An 18302-nucleotide genomic window follows, 5' to 3' on the forward strand; every position below is an offset into this window, starting at 1 on the left:
AACAAACAATAAATATTCCTTAAAGTTGTATAATCTCATTATAATATCCACGCATTTATTTTCTATACATTTGTCCTTGTTAGAGTGAGCTGGAGCCTATCCCAGCTGACTTTGTGCGAGAGGCGGGGTACACCCTGGACTGACTGGCAGTGAATTGCAAGGCACATGCAGTCAAACCACCATTCACACTCACATTTATGGGTAAAATTAAGTAGTATTAAGTATTCAATGAAAATAACATGCATATTTTTGGATTGTGGGAGGAAGCCGGAGTACCTGGAGAAACCCACGCAAGCACAGGGAGAACATGCTCTCAACTGTGTGACAGACAAAAATGATCTCTGCTTCAAAATTACTGGCCCTCAACGATTCTTTTCAGAAGCACATTTTTAAAAGCAGAGAACCTTTAAACACTTAGAACGGTTAGAAATTGACTGTCAGATGAACCATGTATTGGACAATCCTGTTTTACTGGTTCCTGTCGGGAATCACTCATGAGTCCCGGTCATAGAACAGCGGTATACTGCATGTGCTCTTTGCATTCCCATTGGTTTCTGTTGTAGACTTTTACATGCAGCAGCTCGATGCTAGATGCATGACAGTCATCTTTCCACATGGTCTCGCTGTATACGTGTCTTACTGTCACTGGAGTTCAGTTGTGGTAGGCACAGTATGTAAAACAGATCACTCATCGACATTTCCCTCGCTTGCTCTCAGTTAGAGGAAGTGGTGTTGCACTGCAGAGAGAACAAGACAGAGAGGGGGAAGGGGGAGGGTGCGCTGATAACCACAGATGGTCGAGCAAGGCTGCACAAGAGAGTGAGCGAAGAAAGCGGGTGCAGAGAAAGAGGAGGAGAGGGAGGCATCAGTCTCTTGTTTTGCATTGGCAAAGAGAGACATCGAAGAGGTGAACGTACATGGAGGCGGTGGCTCCGCCCAATGCTTCGTTGCTGCACATTGTAGATGTGCCGCTCTCCGAGCTGGATACGCTCTCCCTTCATATTAACATCAGCATCACTGAGATACTTTGCAAGAAGACAACAGGATGTGGTATCGCGTGCACACATTGGTGACTGTTAGTTTGCGAGTGTAGCAAGTACCTGTCAGGTGGTTTAACTTGACACCCAGCTGTAAAGTGACTCCAGGACACCAGGGCCAGGTAATCTCATTCTGAGAGGTTAGACGCGTATGCATGTGCAGGTTTATATATGGTGCCAGAGCAACAAACACTCGGGGAGGAAGTGGTACATCTATGTTGGTTGTCAGATTTCCTGGTCTCCCCCTACAATCGCTGTTACAGGTGGGACTTAAAACACTCTAAGGGAGTCTAGTTAGGCTGAGGCGGGACTTTGTCGAACTCTGCCGGACCTCTCCATGACTGTCAACACGGAGCCGACCCCCTCCTTGACCAGCAGTAACAGCATGAGCAGCGGGTACTGCAGCCTGGACGATGAGAGCGAAGACTTCACTTTCTTCACGGCCAAGACGTCGTTCATCCGTAAACCCAAGCATTCTGTTAAGGTACAGAACTTTTGTGGTGGTGGTGGTGGTGGTGCCGAAGCAAATGAGTCGCTGGTGTTTTTTTTTTTTTTTTTTTATTATTACTATTTGGGTGAAAAAACTTGAAGGCAAGGAAAGCAGAAGTTTGAGGAGGAAGTGGTTAGGACACTGTAGGCAGCCTCTTGCTGCATGTATGCATGGGAAGTCATACATCATTTAGCAATATTGATCACTTCAGCCTTGTCCATCAACCTTGGTGCCTCATATACCACCGCATCTATCATATGTGAGGCACACATGGATCTAACATTGTGGCATGTTTGAGGTGTGAAGGCCATGACATGTATTTTTAACAGCGTTAATGTCAACCTCAGTGCGTGGGAGACGTTTCCGTAGAAAAAAAGCCGATACGCTAGCACTTGACTGTTGGTGTGTGTGTGTGTGTGTGTGTGCGCGTGTGTGTGCGCATGTGTTGGCCACTGCTTAACTGTAGCAAGTCATTTTTTTTGTCGTTACCATGGCAACTGTTTTTCTTTTTTTTTTTTTTTTTTAAATCAGCATGTACACCCATAAACGTGACATTTGCTTGTGGCAATACTGTGCATGTTATTGCTCTTTCAAGAGCAATAACATGTCTCCCTCACCTCATCACCAACTTATAAAGTGTATTGTACTTTTGTACTCTGATACCACGACACCGATACAAGTTTGCCAGTCTGACATAAACCTTTAGGGTAGGAGCTATGCCAGCCGAGTTGAGATACTTTAAGGTAAACGCACATGCTTTACAACACTTTTGGCCGACAGCAAATTATGTAGAAAAACATACGGTTGGATATGAAAATGTTAATGCTAATTTAATTGTATATAATAAATAATAATAGGCGGCACGGTGAGCGACTGGTTAGCACAACTGCCTCACAGTTCTGAGTACACGGGTTCATATCCAGCCTCGCCTGTGTGGAGTTTGCATGTTCTCCCTGTGCCTGCGTGGGTTTTCTCCAGGTGCTCCAGTTTCCTCCCACATCCCAAAAACATGCATACTAGGTTGATTAAAGACTAAATTTCCTCTAGCTGTGAATGTGAGTGCAAATGGTTGTTTGTCTGTGCCCTGCGATTGGCTGGCGACCAGTTCAGGGTGTACCCTGCCTCTCGCCTAGAGTTAGCTGGGATAGGCTTTTTTTTTTTTTTTTTTTTGCTTTTCCAGTCATACCAATCATATTTTCCCACGTTTGGTTGATTTTGTTATGGTCAGACGAAACCAAGGTTGAACTTTTTGCCGTAATTCCAATCGGTAGTTGGCAGTTGAACACTGCTCATCATCAAAATAACACCCTGCCCTAAAGTGAAGCGCGGTGGTGGCAACATCATATTTGGAGCTGGTTTTCTTCGCTAAACTAATATTTTAAGATAATTTTAGGTAGGTTAGACAAGGTGGAGGGAATTATGAAGTTTGAAGTAGCACTCAGTGTTAGCGCAAAACCTTCAGGCTTCTGCTTGAAGGCTAAACAATGTCAGAAAAAGCCTACTAGAACAACTGAACCTTATTTGGGGTTAATCAGACTTGAGGGACTTCACATGTTGGCAGGTGTGTGGTGACTCCAATTCAAAATGAGTTTCAACGTGATTGGTTTATTCAATGTGAAGACAGCCACATCCCAATTATAAGAGGGTGTGCTCTCTTGTGCAACACCATAATATCATTTGTTTATTTTTACTTCCCCTCTCCAGAATATTTCAGTTGTACAGGTTATTAGTCACATTAATAGTGGAAGAAGTATTTTTTTAATTATTATTTTTCTTTATATTGACAACCAAATATTTAAGTCGCTGTTGTTCAATTTATGATAAGAAGGGATTTAAAATGTTGAAATGAAAAACCCATCTAGCAAGGAAAAAATGTAGATACTCAATTTGCTTTAGTGGGCCACATAAAATGACGTGGCAGGCGGGTCCTGGCCCACAGAGCTTGATTTTGACACCTGTGTATTATAGGTTTCTCTGTGTACAGTTCCACAAGACGAGTGGAAATTAAAAGCGCAACCGGTTAAGCCCCCACACAGTCTTACTTCTGTGTCTAATTTGGCCAAGGTACAAACCCTAAATAATTGACCAGCTGTGTAGTCAGCATGTGCTGTTAGCTTTGCTATTCGCTTGAGACTTAATGCTGTTTGGGTTTAGCCTGACCATGCTGCCAGCATCACTGTTGTCAGCTGGTGAAGCATGTTATTGCTAATAGCCTCAGGAAGATGGTTGTAAATGACATTATAGTGCAGGACCATAGGAGGGAGTGTCTATGTTCTACTGTACATCAAGTGATGATGAAGTGGATGCATGTCCTCTTTTCCAAGTTGGACTGTACCTTTCTGATTAACTGCGAACATAAATGAGTGAAAATTACTAGTAATAGGATTTCATTTTTGACAATAGGCATAATAATGATCAATTATATATATATATCTATATATATATATATATTTTATTTTTTAAATACAAAATTCCTGTTACCATGCCAGAAGAAAAATAAGCTGGATCGAGAAATAATTTTTTTTGCCTTCTATTTACTTCGCCCACCCCAGAATCAAAAAATGGTACAGACCGGTCATTTTACATTCTCACATTGAGTTGTTTTATTGGGTAAGCACCAGATTTGATTTTGCACGGAGAGTTAACAGGCCGTTAATGTTAGTGTTTGTGTGTGTGGTTTGACAGTAAACGGCATTCATTGCTATCTAGCAAATTCAGAAATATAATGTGGTCGGACAAATATACAAACATGGCGCTTTCACAATTTTTTAAACTTTTCATAACTTTCCATGAAGTGGGTGTGAGTGTGTGTACGTCTGTGTGTCCTTGTGTAGCAGCTCTGGATATTTTGCACATTTAGGCTGTCATAAATTTCTCAGTGCCACAATTATGTACCTTAAATCGACTGCGTAGAAATCAGCCTCCCAATAAAAAACACGGTTGTAAATCTGTTTTCTTATATTCATGTTTAAGTGAGAGATGCCATAAAGTAGTGATTAATATGACCCTAGAAAGTGAATCTGATGACAATTAAAAAAAAAAATTTTTTAAATATAAATGATATAAAAGGGAGAAAGTGCGGTGGGAGGGTCCCACAAAGTCAGAAGCTATTGTTTCATAATCGCTGTCGCTGGTATGCAGAGAGGCTGTGCACTGGCTGTGATGCATTTAGAGGCTCACACAAACGCAGGAATTCCTGCGAGGTTCTTTTCAATGCGCTTGCCTTTGACGTGGGAGGACCTTTAGATGCATATCATGCATATTCCTGAGATGCTTTTCTTAGCCCCCAATTGTTCTGTTCACACTATTGCAAAAGCGGCTGACATTAAACCTTTAAAGTCCCATTCTATATGTTGATTTTTATTGTATTGTTAGATAAGTGCAGTGTAGCTGTGTTAAGGTATCGAGTAAATATAAAGGTCTTCTTTACAATGAAAATATTCAGGCTCGAGCAGGGTTTTGAACAGTGTTTCTGCCCACACTATCAAAGTGGAAGGAGAGCAGGAATTATTTTGCAATTAGTCCGTGATTATTTGCAAACAGCCCAAATTCCCACCATGCAGAAGTTGCTGCTGTGTTGAGGCCAGAACAAGGACAGGTTTCCCCATTTGACCAAGTTGTTCAAACGTTACTTGGCTGTCCCAGTGGCAAGCACAGCAAGCGTGAGGATTTTTTTCTGGCTGGAAATACATTCATAACACAGCAGGCTGCACCAAGCCCACGTCGATGCTGTTGTGTTCTAACGTGTATGTTCTGCGTAAATCCGTCGTTGGTGAATATAGATTATTGTATAGCATTCCCTCCTCCTGAACTGAAAAAAAATATCAATGACGGCATCAGCAACTACTCAACGTCAACTCGACTTCATCACATTTGTGTCGGCTTAAAAACATCCAAAGTCGTGCAACCTCTAGTTCCGACCACGTGTAACTGAATTAGCCACGTAATGCTAATGCTGGCATTTGGGAATTAATTCCCCCTATAATTTAGCAAGTAGTGCTATAGGCTAGGTTAAATCAAATGCAATAACATAACATGCATTTGCTAGTTGTAGCTATATATGATTGTCAAACTGGACTCCCCGGACTGGAATATACAGTAAGTGCAATTTAGAATGTGCAACACACTTGACGCTGGTCAACTTCTGATTTGTTGGGTTTTTTGAACATGTTTTGCCATGGGAAATGGTCCGCTCGATGACGAAACCTTTATTAACACTACAATTTCTCAGTTTAGAACAGTCCCAGCATATGCTGGGACCACAGTGGTGTAACAAAACACAATCAAGCAGCACAAGAAGAGATGCTCAGTTACTGCTGTACTTTTCTTCCAATTTTTGATTGTTTTGTCCGGCCTTCCTGCGTGGAGCTTGCATGTTCTACCCATTCGTGTGTGGGTCCCACATTCCAAAAACATGCACATAAAATGAATTGAATTGGATTGGCTTCTCGCAAACCGGTTTTTCGGGGGTGCTGTCCTATGTTTTTAACACAATGTTAGGCAGGATGGGCAGACATCCAATTGCCGCACACACGGTACGGATTAAAGCAACCAAAACATGGCTTTTGTGCGGTTGCTGACTTCCCTAAAATTAACCGAGAAATAGATTTCCTTTCTGTAATACGTTTGTTTGCCTTTTCCACTAACACTTCCAATTCCATCACTGCAACAAGATTTGAATATAGCCTCACTGATTGACCACATCTTCGTCAGTCAAGCCTTCTGTCTCTACAGTCTCAGATAGGCTATTGTTCCTCGGGCGCGGTGGTTTTGAAATAATAATTACAATTTGAGGCATAAGATGGGGCCAGAGAGGCATGATTTGATGATGATCATCATTTTGACAGAGCCTATCCCAGCTATCTATCCCCCCCCCCCCTTCAAGTGGACAGCACGTTTCATATTGCAGCCTTATGCAGCAAATTTTTTTATATTTGTAATTGTCATCTAAGTGTAAAAAAATTTCACAGCCATGTAAAAGCAACAAAACACTGTTTTAAATATGATAAAACACATATGATGACCCTTGAGCTATACAATACTAAAATCTGAAGCTGCTTACTTCCCATAATGTCCACTGTATACAGTATTCTACTTCTCTATCATCCAAAAGCCTAAAAGGATTTGTTGAATGCTCACCTTAAATGCTTGAAAGATGTCGTGTGTAATAAAGTCTTGGTCAAATATGACTTTTGCTATTCCACTATGTCTTTACTGAGCTAATGAGATACAGTATTGGAGCTACTGAAGGACTCACTCTATAGAAAAGAAACAGAGATTCCAGCTCAGAACCTGAGGACTTCCCTTCGGAAGTAATTCCTGACCTGCATTTCTCTTGCTCTCTTTCATCCGCCGTCTCTCTCTGGCCCAGATAATGCACAGGAACAGAGGAAGAAAAAAATATATATATTATAAGCTAAAGAGGGTGCTTCCTAGTGTACTATAAATAACCCAGTCAAACTCTGTGTTGCTAAGGCTGGCTCAGCAGCTTCTCTTTCATCATTCCTTACCCCATACTCGCTCTCTACACTCCCTTCCCGCCCCTCCTCCCCACCTCCACCTCACTCCCTGCTGTCATTGCTCTCATCCTCGTCCTCCTCTTCGTCATGAGTGAGAAACATGGCACGCCGTCAATATTTGGGTGCAGTGATGTTGACCGAGTCATTTGCTCGCTCCATTCGCGACATTTCCTGTTCCCTTTCTGAGTGGTAAAGGTGTTAGCCCGGAAGAGCAGATTTAAATACAAATATAAAAGTGTTGCCATGCATCCTAATTCGTTACAGTCAGATTAGCGCATTGCTGAGTTTGGCAAAGATGGAGGACAGGGATTTCATTAATAGGTCACAACTGAATGCAGGTACTAGATGAGGATGCTTTGATTGTGTTTAGCCAAGTATGGCCCCTCATTCACAGTTGCAATGATCTTATTCATAAGAAGCTGGTACCCTCTTGACGGAGGCAACACCATCTTGTGGCTAAAATGAACATTGCATGATTGTTTCTCTCTTCTTTTTTTCTGTCTGACAAAGAGTGAGGCAAAGGAGGAAGAGGAAGGTGAAAAAGACCTTCCAGAGGAAGAGGTGTGCACCAGGGTAGAAGAATACAACTCCCGGGTGTCAGAGAATGGCATGAAACTGGTGAGTTGTCAGTGGTGGTGATCATATCTTTTCAAAATACCCACATTTTTAAGACCTCAGAAAAGGAGTGGGCCCCCCCCCCCCCCCACTCCTTTTCTGAGATATTATTCCAAAGCCTAATATAACTCAAGAATCCTTTTCACAAAATGTCAAGCAATTAATTTCATTCTTTTATAAGATACACATTGAACTCTGTGGAAATATTCAAAATCCATAATCAGGAACAAGTTTATCCATCCAACCATTTTCTGTACCGCTTATCCTCACTAGTTTAATTGAATTAATTTAAATAAAATATACTTTAATTATAGAGATTTCAATACAATAACATATAATTCAATATTTATAGATATCGGAATCAGAAGCATCTTTATTGGTCAAGAATGTTGAAAACACAACAAATGTTTCTCTATTAGTTGGAGCCACTAGTACTACGGCAAACTAATATATACCTTTATTTATATATATATATATATATATATATATATATATATATATACGCAAATGATTGTGGTTACAAAAGAAGAAGAACAACTAAAGAGCCATGAGTGATGCAATAAAAAAAAATTATGAGCTGGCTTAAGTGTAAGTAGCAGACATTAATTGCATGCAAACATAACTTCACAGCTGACGCGCTTCCGTCTGCAACGAAGCATTACACTATCGATTTTTTTACAAAATAGGCCTACTCAAATGTATCTAACCCAACTATTTTCACTCAGTATTGTCTAAAAAAAGACACCCAGACAATTGAAGTGTCCAAGACAGTTAAAAGATTTGTTCTCCAGCTAGTTTCATCACTTCAAGTTAGTCAATAATGTGTAAAAATAACAGATGATGTGGGGAAAGATCAATAGTATCTATTTGTGAAAGAATATGAAATTGATCATATTAGGACATGGGGGGTTTCCGCCCGACAGCGACGATATATGTACAGTGGGTACGTAAAGTTTTTAGACCCCTTAAATCTTTCACTCTTTGTTATATTGCATCCATTTGTAAAAATCATTTAAGTTCATTTTTTTCCTCATTAATGTACACACAGCACCCCATATTGACAGGGGGAAAAAACTTAATTGTTGAAATTTTTGCTGATTTACTAAAAAAGAAAAACTGAAATATCACATACCCATAAGTATTCAGACCCTTTGCTGTGACACTCATATATTTAACTCGGGTGCTGTCCTTTTCTTTTGATCATCCTTGAAATGGTTCTACACCTTCATTGGAGTCCAGCTGTGTTTGATTATACTGATTGGACATGATTAGGAAAGCCACACACCTGTCTATATAAGACCTTACAGTTCACAGTCCATGTCAGAGCAAAAAGGAACTGCCTGAAGAGCTCAGAGACAGAATTGTGGCAAGGCACAGATCTGGCCAAGGTTACAAAAAAGATTCTTCTGCACTTAAGGTTCCTAAGAGCACAGTGGCCTCCATAATCCTGAAATGGAAGACGTTTGTAAAGATCAGAACTCGTCCTAGAGCTGGCCATCGGCCAAACTGAGCAACTGGGGGAGAAGAGCCTTGGTGAGAGAGGTAAAGAAGAACCCAAAGATCACTGTGGCTGAGCTCCAGAGATGCAGTCGGGAGATGGGAGAAAGTTCTAGAAAGTCAACCATCATTGCATCCCTCCACCAGTCGGGGACCCTAAGCACACAGCTAAAATTCCGAAGGAGTAGCTTCAGAATAACTCTGTGACTGTTTTTGAATGGCCCAGCCAGAGCCCCAACTTAAACCCAATTGAGCATCTCTGGAAAGACATGAAAATGGCTGCCCACCAACATTCACCATGCAACCTGATAGAACTGGAGAGGATCTGGAAGGAGGCATGGCATAGGATCCCCAAATCCAGGTGTGAAAAACTTGTTCCATCATTTCCAAAAAGACTCATGGCTGTATTAGCTCAAAAGGGTGCTTCAACTAAATACTGAGGAAAGGGTCTGAATACTTATGGCTGTGTGATATTTCAGTTTTTCTTTTTTAATAAATCTGCAAAGATTTCAACAATTCCGTTTTTTTTCTGTCAATATGGGGTGCTGTGTGTACATTAATGTGGAAAAATTAAATTATTTTAGCAAATGGCAGCAATATAAAAAACAAATGCAAAATTTAAGGGGTTCTGAATAGTTTCCGTACCCACTGTATATATGCATATAACCACGCTAGATATAACATGATCGATGCGATCAGCTTTCACCTTCTTCTTCTGCCATTATATTCCATTACTATCAATTATTCTTTGCTGTTCGACTGAGTTTGATAATGTGGTTGTTATGCTTCAGAGTGAGGCATGCTGGGTTCATTTAAAAGCCCATCCGTCTTTGTATAACTCTGCTGCAGGCTTCAGACGGCTCTTACACAGGTTTCATCAAAGTCCATCTGAGGCTCAGTCGACCCGTCACAGTGCCCGCTGTGGAGGTGCTGGTCCCTGGAGGCCCTGATGGATCACCGTCTCCGGGTCAAGACCGTGGACAGGGTGAGGACAGAACCTCCTTCTACCTTCCATGTGACTGCGTCAAGCAGCTGCACATCAGCTCCACGACAACCACCAGAGAGGTGATCCAAGGCTTGCTGAAGAAGTTCATGGTGTTGGACAACCCTCGCAAGTTTGCCTTGTACAGACAGACGCATCGCGATGGACAAGGTGAGGGACGAAGGAGTGACACCTCGAATCGTTCACACAAACAAACATACGATTGAACACATTCCCATCATTTAGCTTTTGTCTTTCTGTCAGATTTGTTCCAGAAACTTCCTCTGTGTGAGCGTCCTCTTCTTCTGAGACTGATTGCAGGGCCTGACCCCGAGCAGCTCAGTTTTGTCCTCAAGGAAAACGAAACTGGAGAAGTTGAGGTAACAAAGCACAGAAACACAATTGTTCACAATTACTGCAGACTTCTGAAGGCTTTCATACAAGGAAGTTAAAGGTTTGTCTTTTTGGTTTACAGTGGACCCCCGCATACCCACGGATTTTTAATTTTTTTCCCCTCCCAATTTTTCTAAAAATGTTTTTATTTTTTTTATTTGTTGTTTGTTTTTTCTTTTTCGGGTAGGAACAAACCCCAAAAACGTATTGGCAGGTCCCGAAAATTAATTCTGGGGATTTATTTAAAAAATATACATTAATAAGTTGGGTTTTTTTTTTTTCTCCTCCCCTAATGCAATTATAATGGCCGTCAGTTATCTGCGGATTTTCGTTATTAGTGGTCTGGCCTGGTTCCTATTCCCCGTGAATAGCGGGGGTCGACTGTATTAATTTGTCTTTCTGCAACTTTTACATAATTTGTGGAGGTATTTTAGTGACGAACCACACACTGATCATGCCATGGTATATAGAAAAGATTAAATCCCTGCTATTCGTTGGGTATTGGGACCGAGCCTTACCACCAGTAGTGAAAGAAAGTCAGTAATTGATGATTAATAGTTGTTGCAGCTGTAAATATATGACAAACTATGATCTCAAAACACTTTGTCATTTCAAACTCATCTTACATCAATTATCCTTATGAAATAATGGTTTACAGATGATTTGATTATGAAAAAATGGACAAAAGTTGCGCAAGTATATTAAGTAAAAATGAGACCTCCGTCATTTGGTAGCTTGAGCTTTTTAATAGCCACTCAGCAGAGTAAAAGCAACATAGGGCGGACTCACCGTTACTTCTGCTAACAACCCAGGGAAAACAGACGTCGTGATCTTAAAATAGTTGAGATTCATCACTCAACATACATGCTTGACACCAATTACTACTTTCCCATTAGTCGGGGTTGGCGCCATCAGTCCTTTTGTAAAAAAAAAAATAATAATAATAATAATAATAAAAATCGTAAGACAGATGCAGGGAGAACATGCAAACTCTGCACAGATTTGAAATTTGAACCCAGAATCTTTTGACGGTGAGGCCTATTTTGCAATTAAACATCTTAAATTGTATCCCATTCATCAATTTGTACGACTGTACGAAACCTTGGCGGAGGTCTTGTTTAGAATTAAAACCCATGCATAGAATGAATTCTTACATCCTTATTATTTACAGAAAACTAATAATAATGTGCGTTGTCAACAGTGGCATGCCTTCTCCGTCCCGGAGCTCCAAAACTTCCTGGTCATTCTGGATAAGGAAGAGGCGGAGCGTGTGCGAGCGGTGGAGTCTAAATATACAATGTACAGATGCAAACTACAGCTAGCTCTACAACAACACGACCCCTGACCCTCTCACCTGGTACCATGTGACCTCAAAGCAGGGAGAGGTTCCACCCTTTCAACACTGAACAACCAACCCGTCACCCCTCCAAAGACCCGCGATCCAATCAGAGAGCTCGGAGATGAAGCTGAGCTCGTCTCCGCATACACACAAACAAACAAAAGCCTTTCTCAGGACACATTGTACTCCCCCCTCCTCCTCATCTACCATCTTTGAGGAGCCCTAGGGGACTTTAGGGGTGTTTGAACTCTCGCAACAACACAGCTGGGACTGCAAAGTGTTTAATTGCATTTAAAATGACCTTCTCTCCTTTTGCTACTGCTGCTACTGCAAAGTGTTACTTATGCACGTGTCTCTCTCAGCTCATCCCCACACATACACTATTGCTGACCACCCATTTAGAATGATAAATAGAACGCATGGTTACCTTTTCAGCATCTCTTTGGAATGAAAGGACAATCATAACAAGCGTTTGTTTTCTTGATATGTTGGCTCTGATGTGCAAGATTCAGGCGTTCATTTTGTTGCTTGAAACGACGACGTGGACTTATGAGAGAGGTGTAGGGACTGTCTTGTTGAACAAAGAACACTGCTTTAAAAACAATCCTATACTAAATCCTAGGATTCTGGATTCCTACTTCAGCAAGTCAGTAAGGTGTTTAATGAGAACCAGCCTCCCTCCATGTGACGAATGTCTGAGCTCCGCCTGCAAACGAAGCCATTTTGTGACTCAAAAACACTGTTTTGTGCATTTGATGATTATGATGTTTGCGCCAAACTCAGAGGAACACATCCAGCATGGTGATTTTTAAATGCGGGAAACACATTTGGATGCTTTTTCAATTTTAAAACGGCATATACACCGACTGGCCACAACATGAGGTGTGGAGATCTATTATAAGAGCTGTATCAAAATTGATTGATTCTGCCAGAGAGCTGTTTATTTAACAGTAGTTTCTAGTGTGGTTGTTCTTTAGCTTGCTGCATCATAATCAGAGCTGCATCCAATTACACAGAATTATTGGATCACAAGTGGTTATAAAAATAACTGCTGCTTTTCCACTGAACAGTACCAGTTCAGCGAGACTCTGCACACCTCGCTTTGGGACTGAAAAACACGACAAAACGAAACACCATATCAAATAACGATTGTCTCCTATATTTACAAATTCAATTAAGGAGGACACATTGGGCAGCAGGAAAATGAACCACCGCAGGAAAGTGGAGAGATAATACTGCAGAGTCCAGAACTAAGGCATAATAGAGCAAGATCAAATTAGCTTGTGGTTATATGCATCCTAGAATGTGTTGTGGCTGACCAAGTACTATTTCTAAGAGGAAAGAGATCAATAGTAGAGAGTAGAGCCATAAAAGTACTTACCTTGCATGGGAAATGGGGCAAATTGCTTAAAAGCTATGGCCAGTGGGTTTGTCACTAACATGCAGGTAACTTCTACATAAATTAAAAAGAAACAAAGCAAAAATCATAAAGGTTATGTACCAATGATGGGTTTGTGATGCATACAGTATGTGATATGATCAGTATACACTGGAAAATGATGGTTTGTTGTTATGATGAATATCATTGTTCTTTTGGCATCATTGTGCATGTGGAGTTAATGCATGTGTGGAGTTAATGTGAAAACTGTAGTATTTTGTTATATTGACTTCTACACGAACGCATGTGGCCTCACTTATGATCAAAATGTGCATTATTTCCATCCTCAAATGAAGTTGCATGGATGATAAAGGAGTTCATTTTTTTTTATTATCAATTTCATTCAGCATTTGGACCAAAGAGGTGATTTTTTTTTTTCCCTCCACATAATTCTGTTTCAACATTTTAAAATAAATATGATAAATGAGGCCACTTGTCCATTAGCACTTAGTTAGCCTAAAAGCATAGTTGCGTTAGTCATATTTGAACATTTTTGGAAAACAAGGGGGAAAAAATAATAATTCAACAAGCAAGAAGAGTCCAGGTGCCTCGATTCAACTTTTGCGGGCAAGCATGAGCCGGATAACTGAGAATTCACACAAAGAAAAAATATGCATTTTAAGAAAAATACTTTTTTTTTTTTTTTTTTTTTTTTTTTTTTTGCAAGCACATTGGTATTTTCCTGATTGATATTGTGATCATAATTTAAAAATGACTTAGGAGACTATTCTATGAGGCTAACGACATGCTTCTCAGTTAACAATTTGTGCAACCAGAGCTGATCCCACAGGCAGTGCCTTTTGTTTCCTGTGTCCAATGGTATCTGTACATGCACCCAATGGATGGACTGTGTGTCCCTGTACACAGGTGCCTCACTGTTTGTATGTGTGCAAATATTTTTCTTTGAGGTGGTGTCACATGTTACTTTTATTTCTTTCTTCCACCCAGTCATTTCACTCATTTGTCATTCCAACAAACCGTGTGTGCGACTGTTATTTATGTAATTATATGCCCAAGGGTTGAGACGTAATGCTTTTTTGCAACTAAGTTTGTTTGACTAGAAGAAGGGTGATGACTATATCAATAGAGATGTACAGACTTGTCAGACAGAAATTAAAAAAAGGTTATCCCTTTATCGGAATCATTTTGATGTGTTTGTTGTCTTTGTTTGCAGTATGATTTTTGCAGACCAGAGTTAGACTATGTTATGTCACCTTCTCTGTCTCATGTTTCAGTTTTACTTGTACAACACAGCTCTACGTATATAGATAGATGCTCACTTGAGCAAAAATACACCTCAGGTAGGATTATGTTTCACAACATTCCTTCCACACAGGCGGTCTTCCCAGAAAGTTGCAAACACCACCGAATATACTGAAGGAGAATTCATTCTAAATGTAGTGGATATAGAGTGAACACCCTGTTTGTTTAAATAAATAACACTATAACAACTCATTTACATTTCATTATTTCCCCACTCTTCCTTAAAGACACTACAAGTGTGTCAAAATTGTGTGCATACATTTTCAGCTAGATTTTATTTTAATTTTCTTTTCCAAGAGCATGATGAAACCAAGGTTGACCTTTGAAGCATGTTGCTGTTCAGAATCATGCTTTTGTGGTTGCGTTTCTTCAGTTGGAAATGGGGCTTCGGTCAAGCTACTTGGAAGACATATAAGTCACTTTGCCCCACAACATTCCGATGAATGCTACAAAGCTGAAGATGAAGAATTTCTCTCCTCAGCACAGGAACCCCAAGCATACACCCAAACCCACAAAAGAATGGCATCACCAGAATATAACGAAAGACAGTGACCAGATCTAAATCCAATTTTAAATGTGTGAAGTGACCAAAAGAGGCCTGTGCAGATGAGCTGTCCTCTCAATCCCTCCTTTGCAAGGAAGAGTGGTCAAAAAAACCAACAAAAAAAACAAGGTAAAATATTGCCAGGTGCCGTGCTGATGGACTCCTAGCCAAAAAGAAATTTTCTATAGCGCTTGTCCTCATTAGGTTTGTAGGTGAGCTGGAGTTCATCTGAGCGGATTTTGGGCGAGAGGTGGGGTACACCCTAGACTGGTCACCAGTAATGACCTTAAACATGAGCGTTGTGACGTCGACACACGCGTCTGTATTCAGCGAGTGTAACGGTGGTCATCCAGCATGGTCCTGCCCAAGGCTCGCACACAAGCGACCACAATCTCAATGCTTCAGAGGCGGTAGCACTAACTGCTAAACTAAAAAGCCCCGGAGGGCTACATGCCGTTCAGCACCACACTTAAGACAGGAGTGAGATTTGACTATGTACTTATGCATAGCGTGAGCGGCCATTCATTCATTTCATGCACCATCACGCCAAGTCAGAAGGAGCATCGGTTAGTAACCAGTTAGCAATATTACCTTCAAAATTGCAAAGACAAGACGTAAAGTTGACGACGACAGACTACACGGGAGTGCAGCGTGCATAGAAACCAAGCTGCGACAGTCGGATGTGACGTCGGCCAGCCCGGAGCGCTGGAATGTTGCGTCCCACCTTGTTTCCTATCACACACATCAAACTTTTCGACGGGTAAAGATCTGTGCGCCACGGATCAAAAATGCATCACAAAATCAGACAACACAGATGAACAAAACAACAACTTTACCCATAATAAACTACACACTACAGTTATCCTGCTCATTGAAAAATAAATATACATATATTTAGACAAATATTTTTTATTTTATGATGAATTTCTGTACTTTATGTAATTTGTTTGTCTTCAAGGAAAGTCATGTGGTGGCCACAGTCAGTGGTGGGGTCTCTTGATCCACAGAATGAATTAGAAGGCAAAGTGTCTGCTTTAATCAGCAGCAGCATGAGGTGGTGATTGTCACAGTGTGAGCTCGGTGCAAATGTATGCAAATCTCCAAGTTGTGACTTCATGTTCACAGGTCCTGATAGGCCCAACCCTTTTTCTTGTGCTTTAACGATCCCATTCTCGTTTGACAGGGCATTCGCATCAACAGGTGTCATTGTGGGGCACCGACCGCAACACCAAATACAGCCCGGCCGGGCCTTTCAAACCCCCCTCGCTGCACCTGGTCCCATCTCTTGGCAGCATGGTTGTAAAATGCAGAAGACTCAGGACTGTGATGTAGAATGGTGCCTGTTCCTCACGCTTGGACCTTGACCTCTTGGAAGTGGGTCGCATATGTGTATCGATTATTAGGCATTGTCCACGGGATAAGAATAAGGTGCATGAGCTTCAGGGTGGCTGGACAGCATCGTGAAAGTGTGTCAATATGCTTATTTATGGCAGCGACTATAGGAACGCCCTTTTTCTCACCTCCGAGAAAGAGCTTAGTTTAGCATCAGCGCCTGTCCAGCATGTATCACCATCTTAATTTAGCTCCAAGCCCTTCTCACACCGGCCTGATCCCACCGTCTGTCCTCTGCGCCGCCACTCACTATATCCAGCCCTCTATACATCTCCATAGCCTCGCCAGTTTATGGAAGAAGGCACACAGTGAAAACACACATGTAGAGCAGTCCCACTTGGCCCTACATGGCACTGCCCATCTGCTGCACTGGCTCATGATTAATCAATTCATCATTTCTTTGTATTTATCACTTCAAATTATGTCACCAATTGTGTAACAAAGCCACTCAATGATGATGTGTCCTGTGATCTTTTCCATACCAGACCTAAAGACAACCCGGGCCACCAGACAGAGGTAGGCACAGAGGGATGCTTTCATTTTAGTTGAGAAAATGAAGTGAAATGAGAAGCAAGGGAGAACTGAAGAAAGAGACTCCAGGTAATAGATTAAATTCAGTCAAAGCAACCACAAATATAAGACACAGGACAAGGGCAGGCAGGGAACATACCGACAGCAGAGTTGACAAGGACTGGAAACTGACTACACCGGTGATAACGGAACCTTTTTTTTTTTTAAATACATGCATACTTGTAGTTGACATTTGCTGTGGTGTAGAACTATACTGCATTATACTGAGAACTGTTTCTTATGTCATCTGTCGTGTTGGTGATACAGTTCTGCACATTACTTAAAAAGAAACATGTAAAAGTGAATTGTAAAGTGCTGTTAAAACATTGCGTGCAGCAGTGCAACAGTGTACACAAATCATTCCTTCCCAGCAGCGTTCGTAGGCTGTTAGTGAAGGGTTATTTTACTGTGTTTTGGGTGATGAGGAGGTCATCTGGGACTTGGGCTTTGAAACCGCAGGGTCACAGTTTTGAGTCCTGCTGTGGATAAATGCCAAAATAGCTACCGCTACCTGACTAATGTTGAGGTGCCCTTGACCAAGGCCAACCGCCCCCTATCTCAAGAGGAACAGCACTGTTTTTGTGTGTGCAACACCAATATACAGCAATTATGATGACAACTGAGATTCTCTTTTGGACTGAAGAGGGGGGGTGGGTGACAGGTAAGACATACTAGTACTACAAATTAGTAGTACTAAGTAGACAACTATGTTCCCAGTGGAGCAAAAGTAGTCGTGGACATTTTGATGTACTGATAAGGGTCCAGGAATACTCGTGAGCCTACTCAATGGGCACAATCGTGTTACTAGTGCAGCACAGTAGTTTACTCGTGAGGTTTAATTGCATACTAGTAGGCCAAAAGTGGCACTAGTAGTGGAAAAATACATCACTAGTAAGACACAGTAATTCTATTAGTGCGCTGACGTTGCTGTACAAGTGTGCTGAATTGTCTTAGTAGTGAGGACAAAGAGTGTATGAGGTGTGTCACAAAAGATATATTTCGAATTCAAGTTTTTCTCTTCAAAGTAATTCCGCTGGAATCTAACGCACTTTTCCAGCCTTCTCTGCCCCTCCTTAATGCACGCCTCAAAGGATTATTGCAGGATCCTATGCAGCTCCATCATCACGGCCATCTGGATTCAAAACAGGTCAAAACACTGATGAACGCCTTGAGCTTGGGAAAGAAGAAGAAGAAAAAAAAACCACACGGAATCAGGTCAGGAA

General features: G+C 41.3%; 1 protein-coding gene across 3 annotated transcripts in view; it reads left to right on the forward strand.

Moving 5' to 3' along the window:
• The window catches only part of rassf5 (Ras association domain family member 5), a 37746-nt gene extending 23021 nt beyond the window's left edge, over positions 1-14725 (forward strand). The window contains exons 1-6 of one of the 3 annotated variants that reach the window (XM_061688148.1): positions 858-1159; positions 1301-1521; positions 7557-7664; positions 10008-10311; positions 10405-10520; positions 11735-14725. In XM_061688148.1, coding sequence (XP_061544132.1) covers positions 1375-1521; positions 7557-7664; positions 10008-10311; positions 10405-10520; positions 11735-11878 — 819 coding nt within the window. In that variant the 5' untranslated portion in view covers positions 858-1159; positions 1301-1374 and the 3' untranslated portion in view covers positions 11879-14725. Of the gene's footprint in view, positions 1-857; positions 1522-7556; positions 7665-10007; positions 10312-10404; positions 10521-11734 lie in introns of those variants that run through there. The other 2 variants (XM_061688147.1, XM_061688146.1) reach the window with 2 other exon arrangements.
• The last annotated feature ends 3577 nt before the right edge of the window (positions 14726-18302 follow it).

This window comes from Phycodurus eques, chromosome 10, assembly GCF_024500275.1.
Source record: "Phycodurus eques isolate BA_2022a chromosome 10, UOR_Pequ_1.1, whole genome shotgun sequence".
Lineage (NCBI taxonomy): Eukaryota > Metazoa > Chordata > Actinopteri > Syngnathiformes > Syngnathidae > Phycodurus > Phycodurus eques.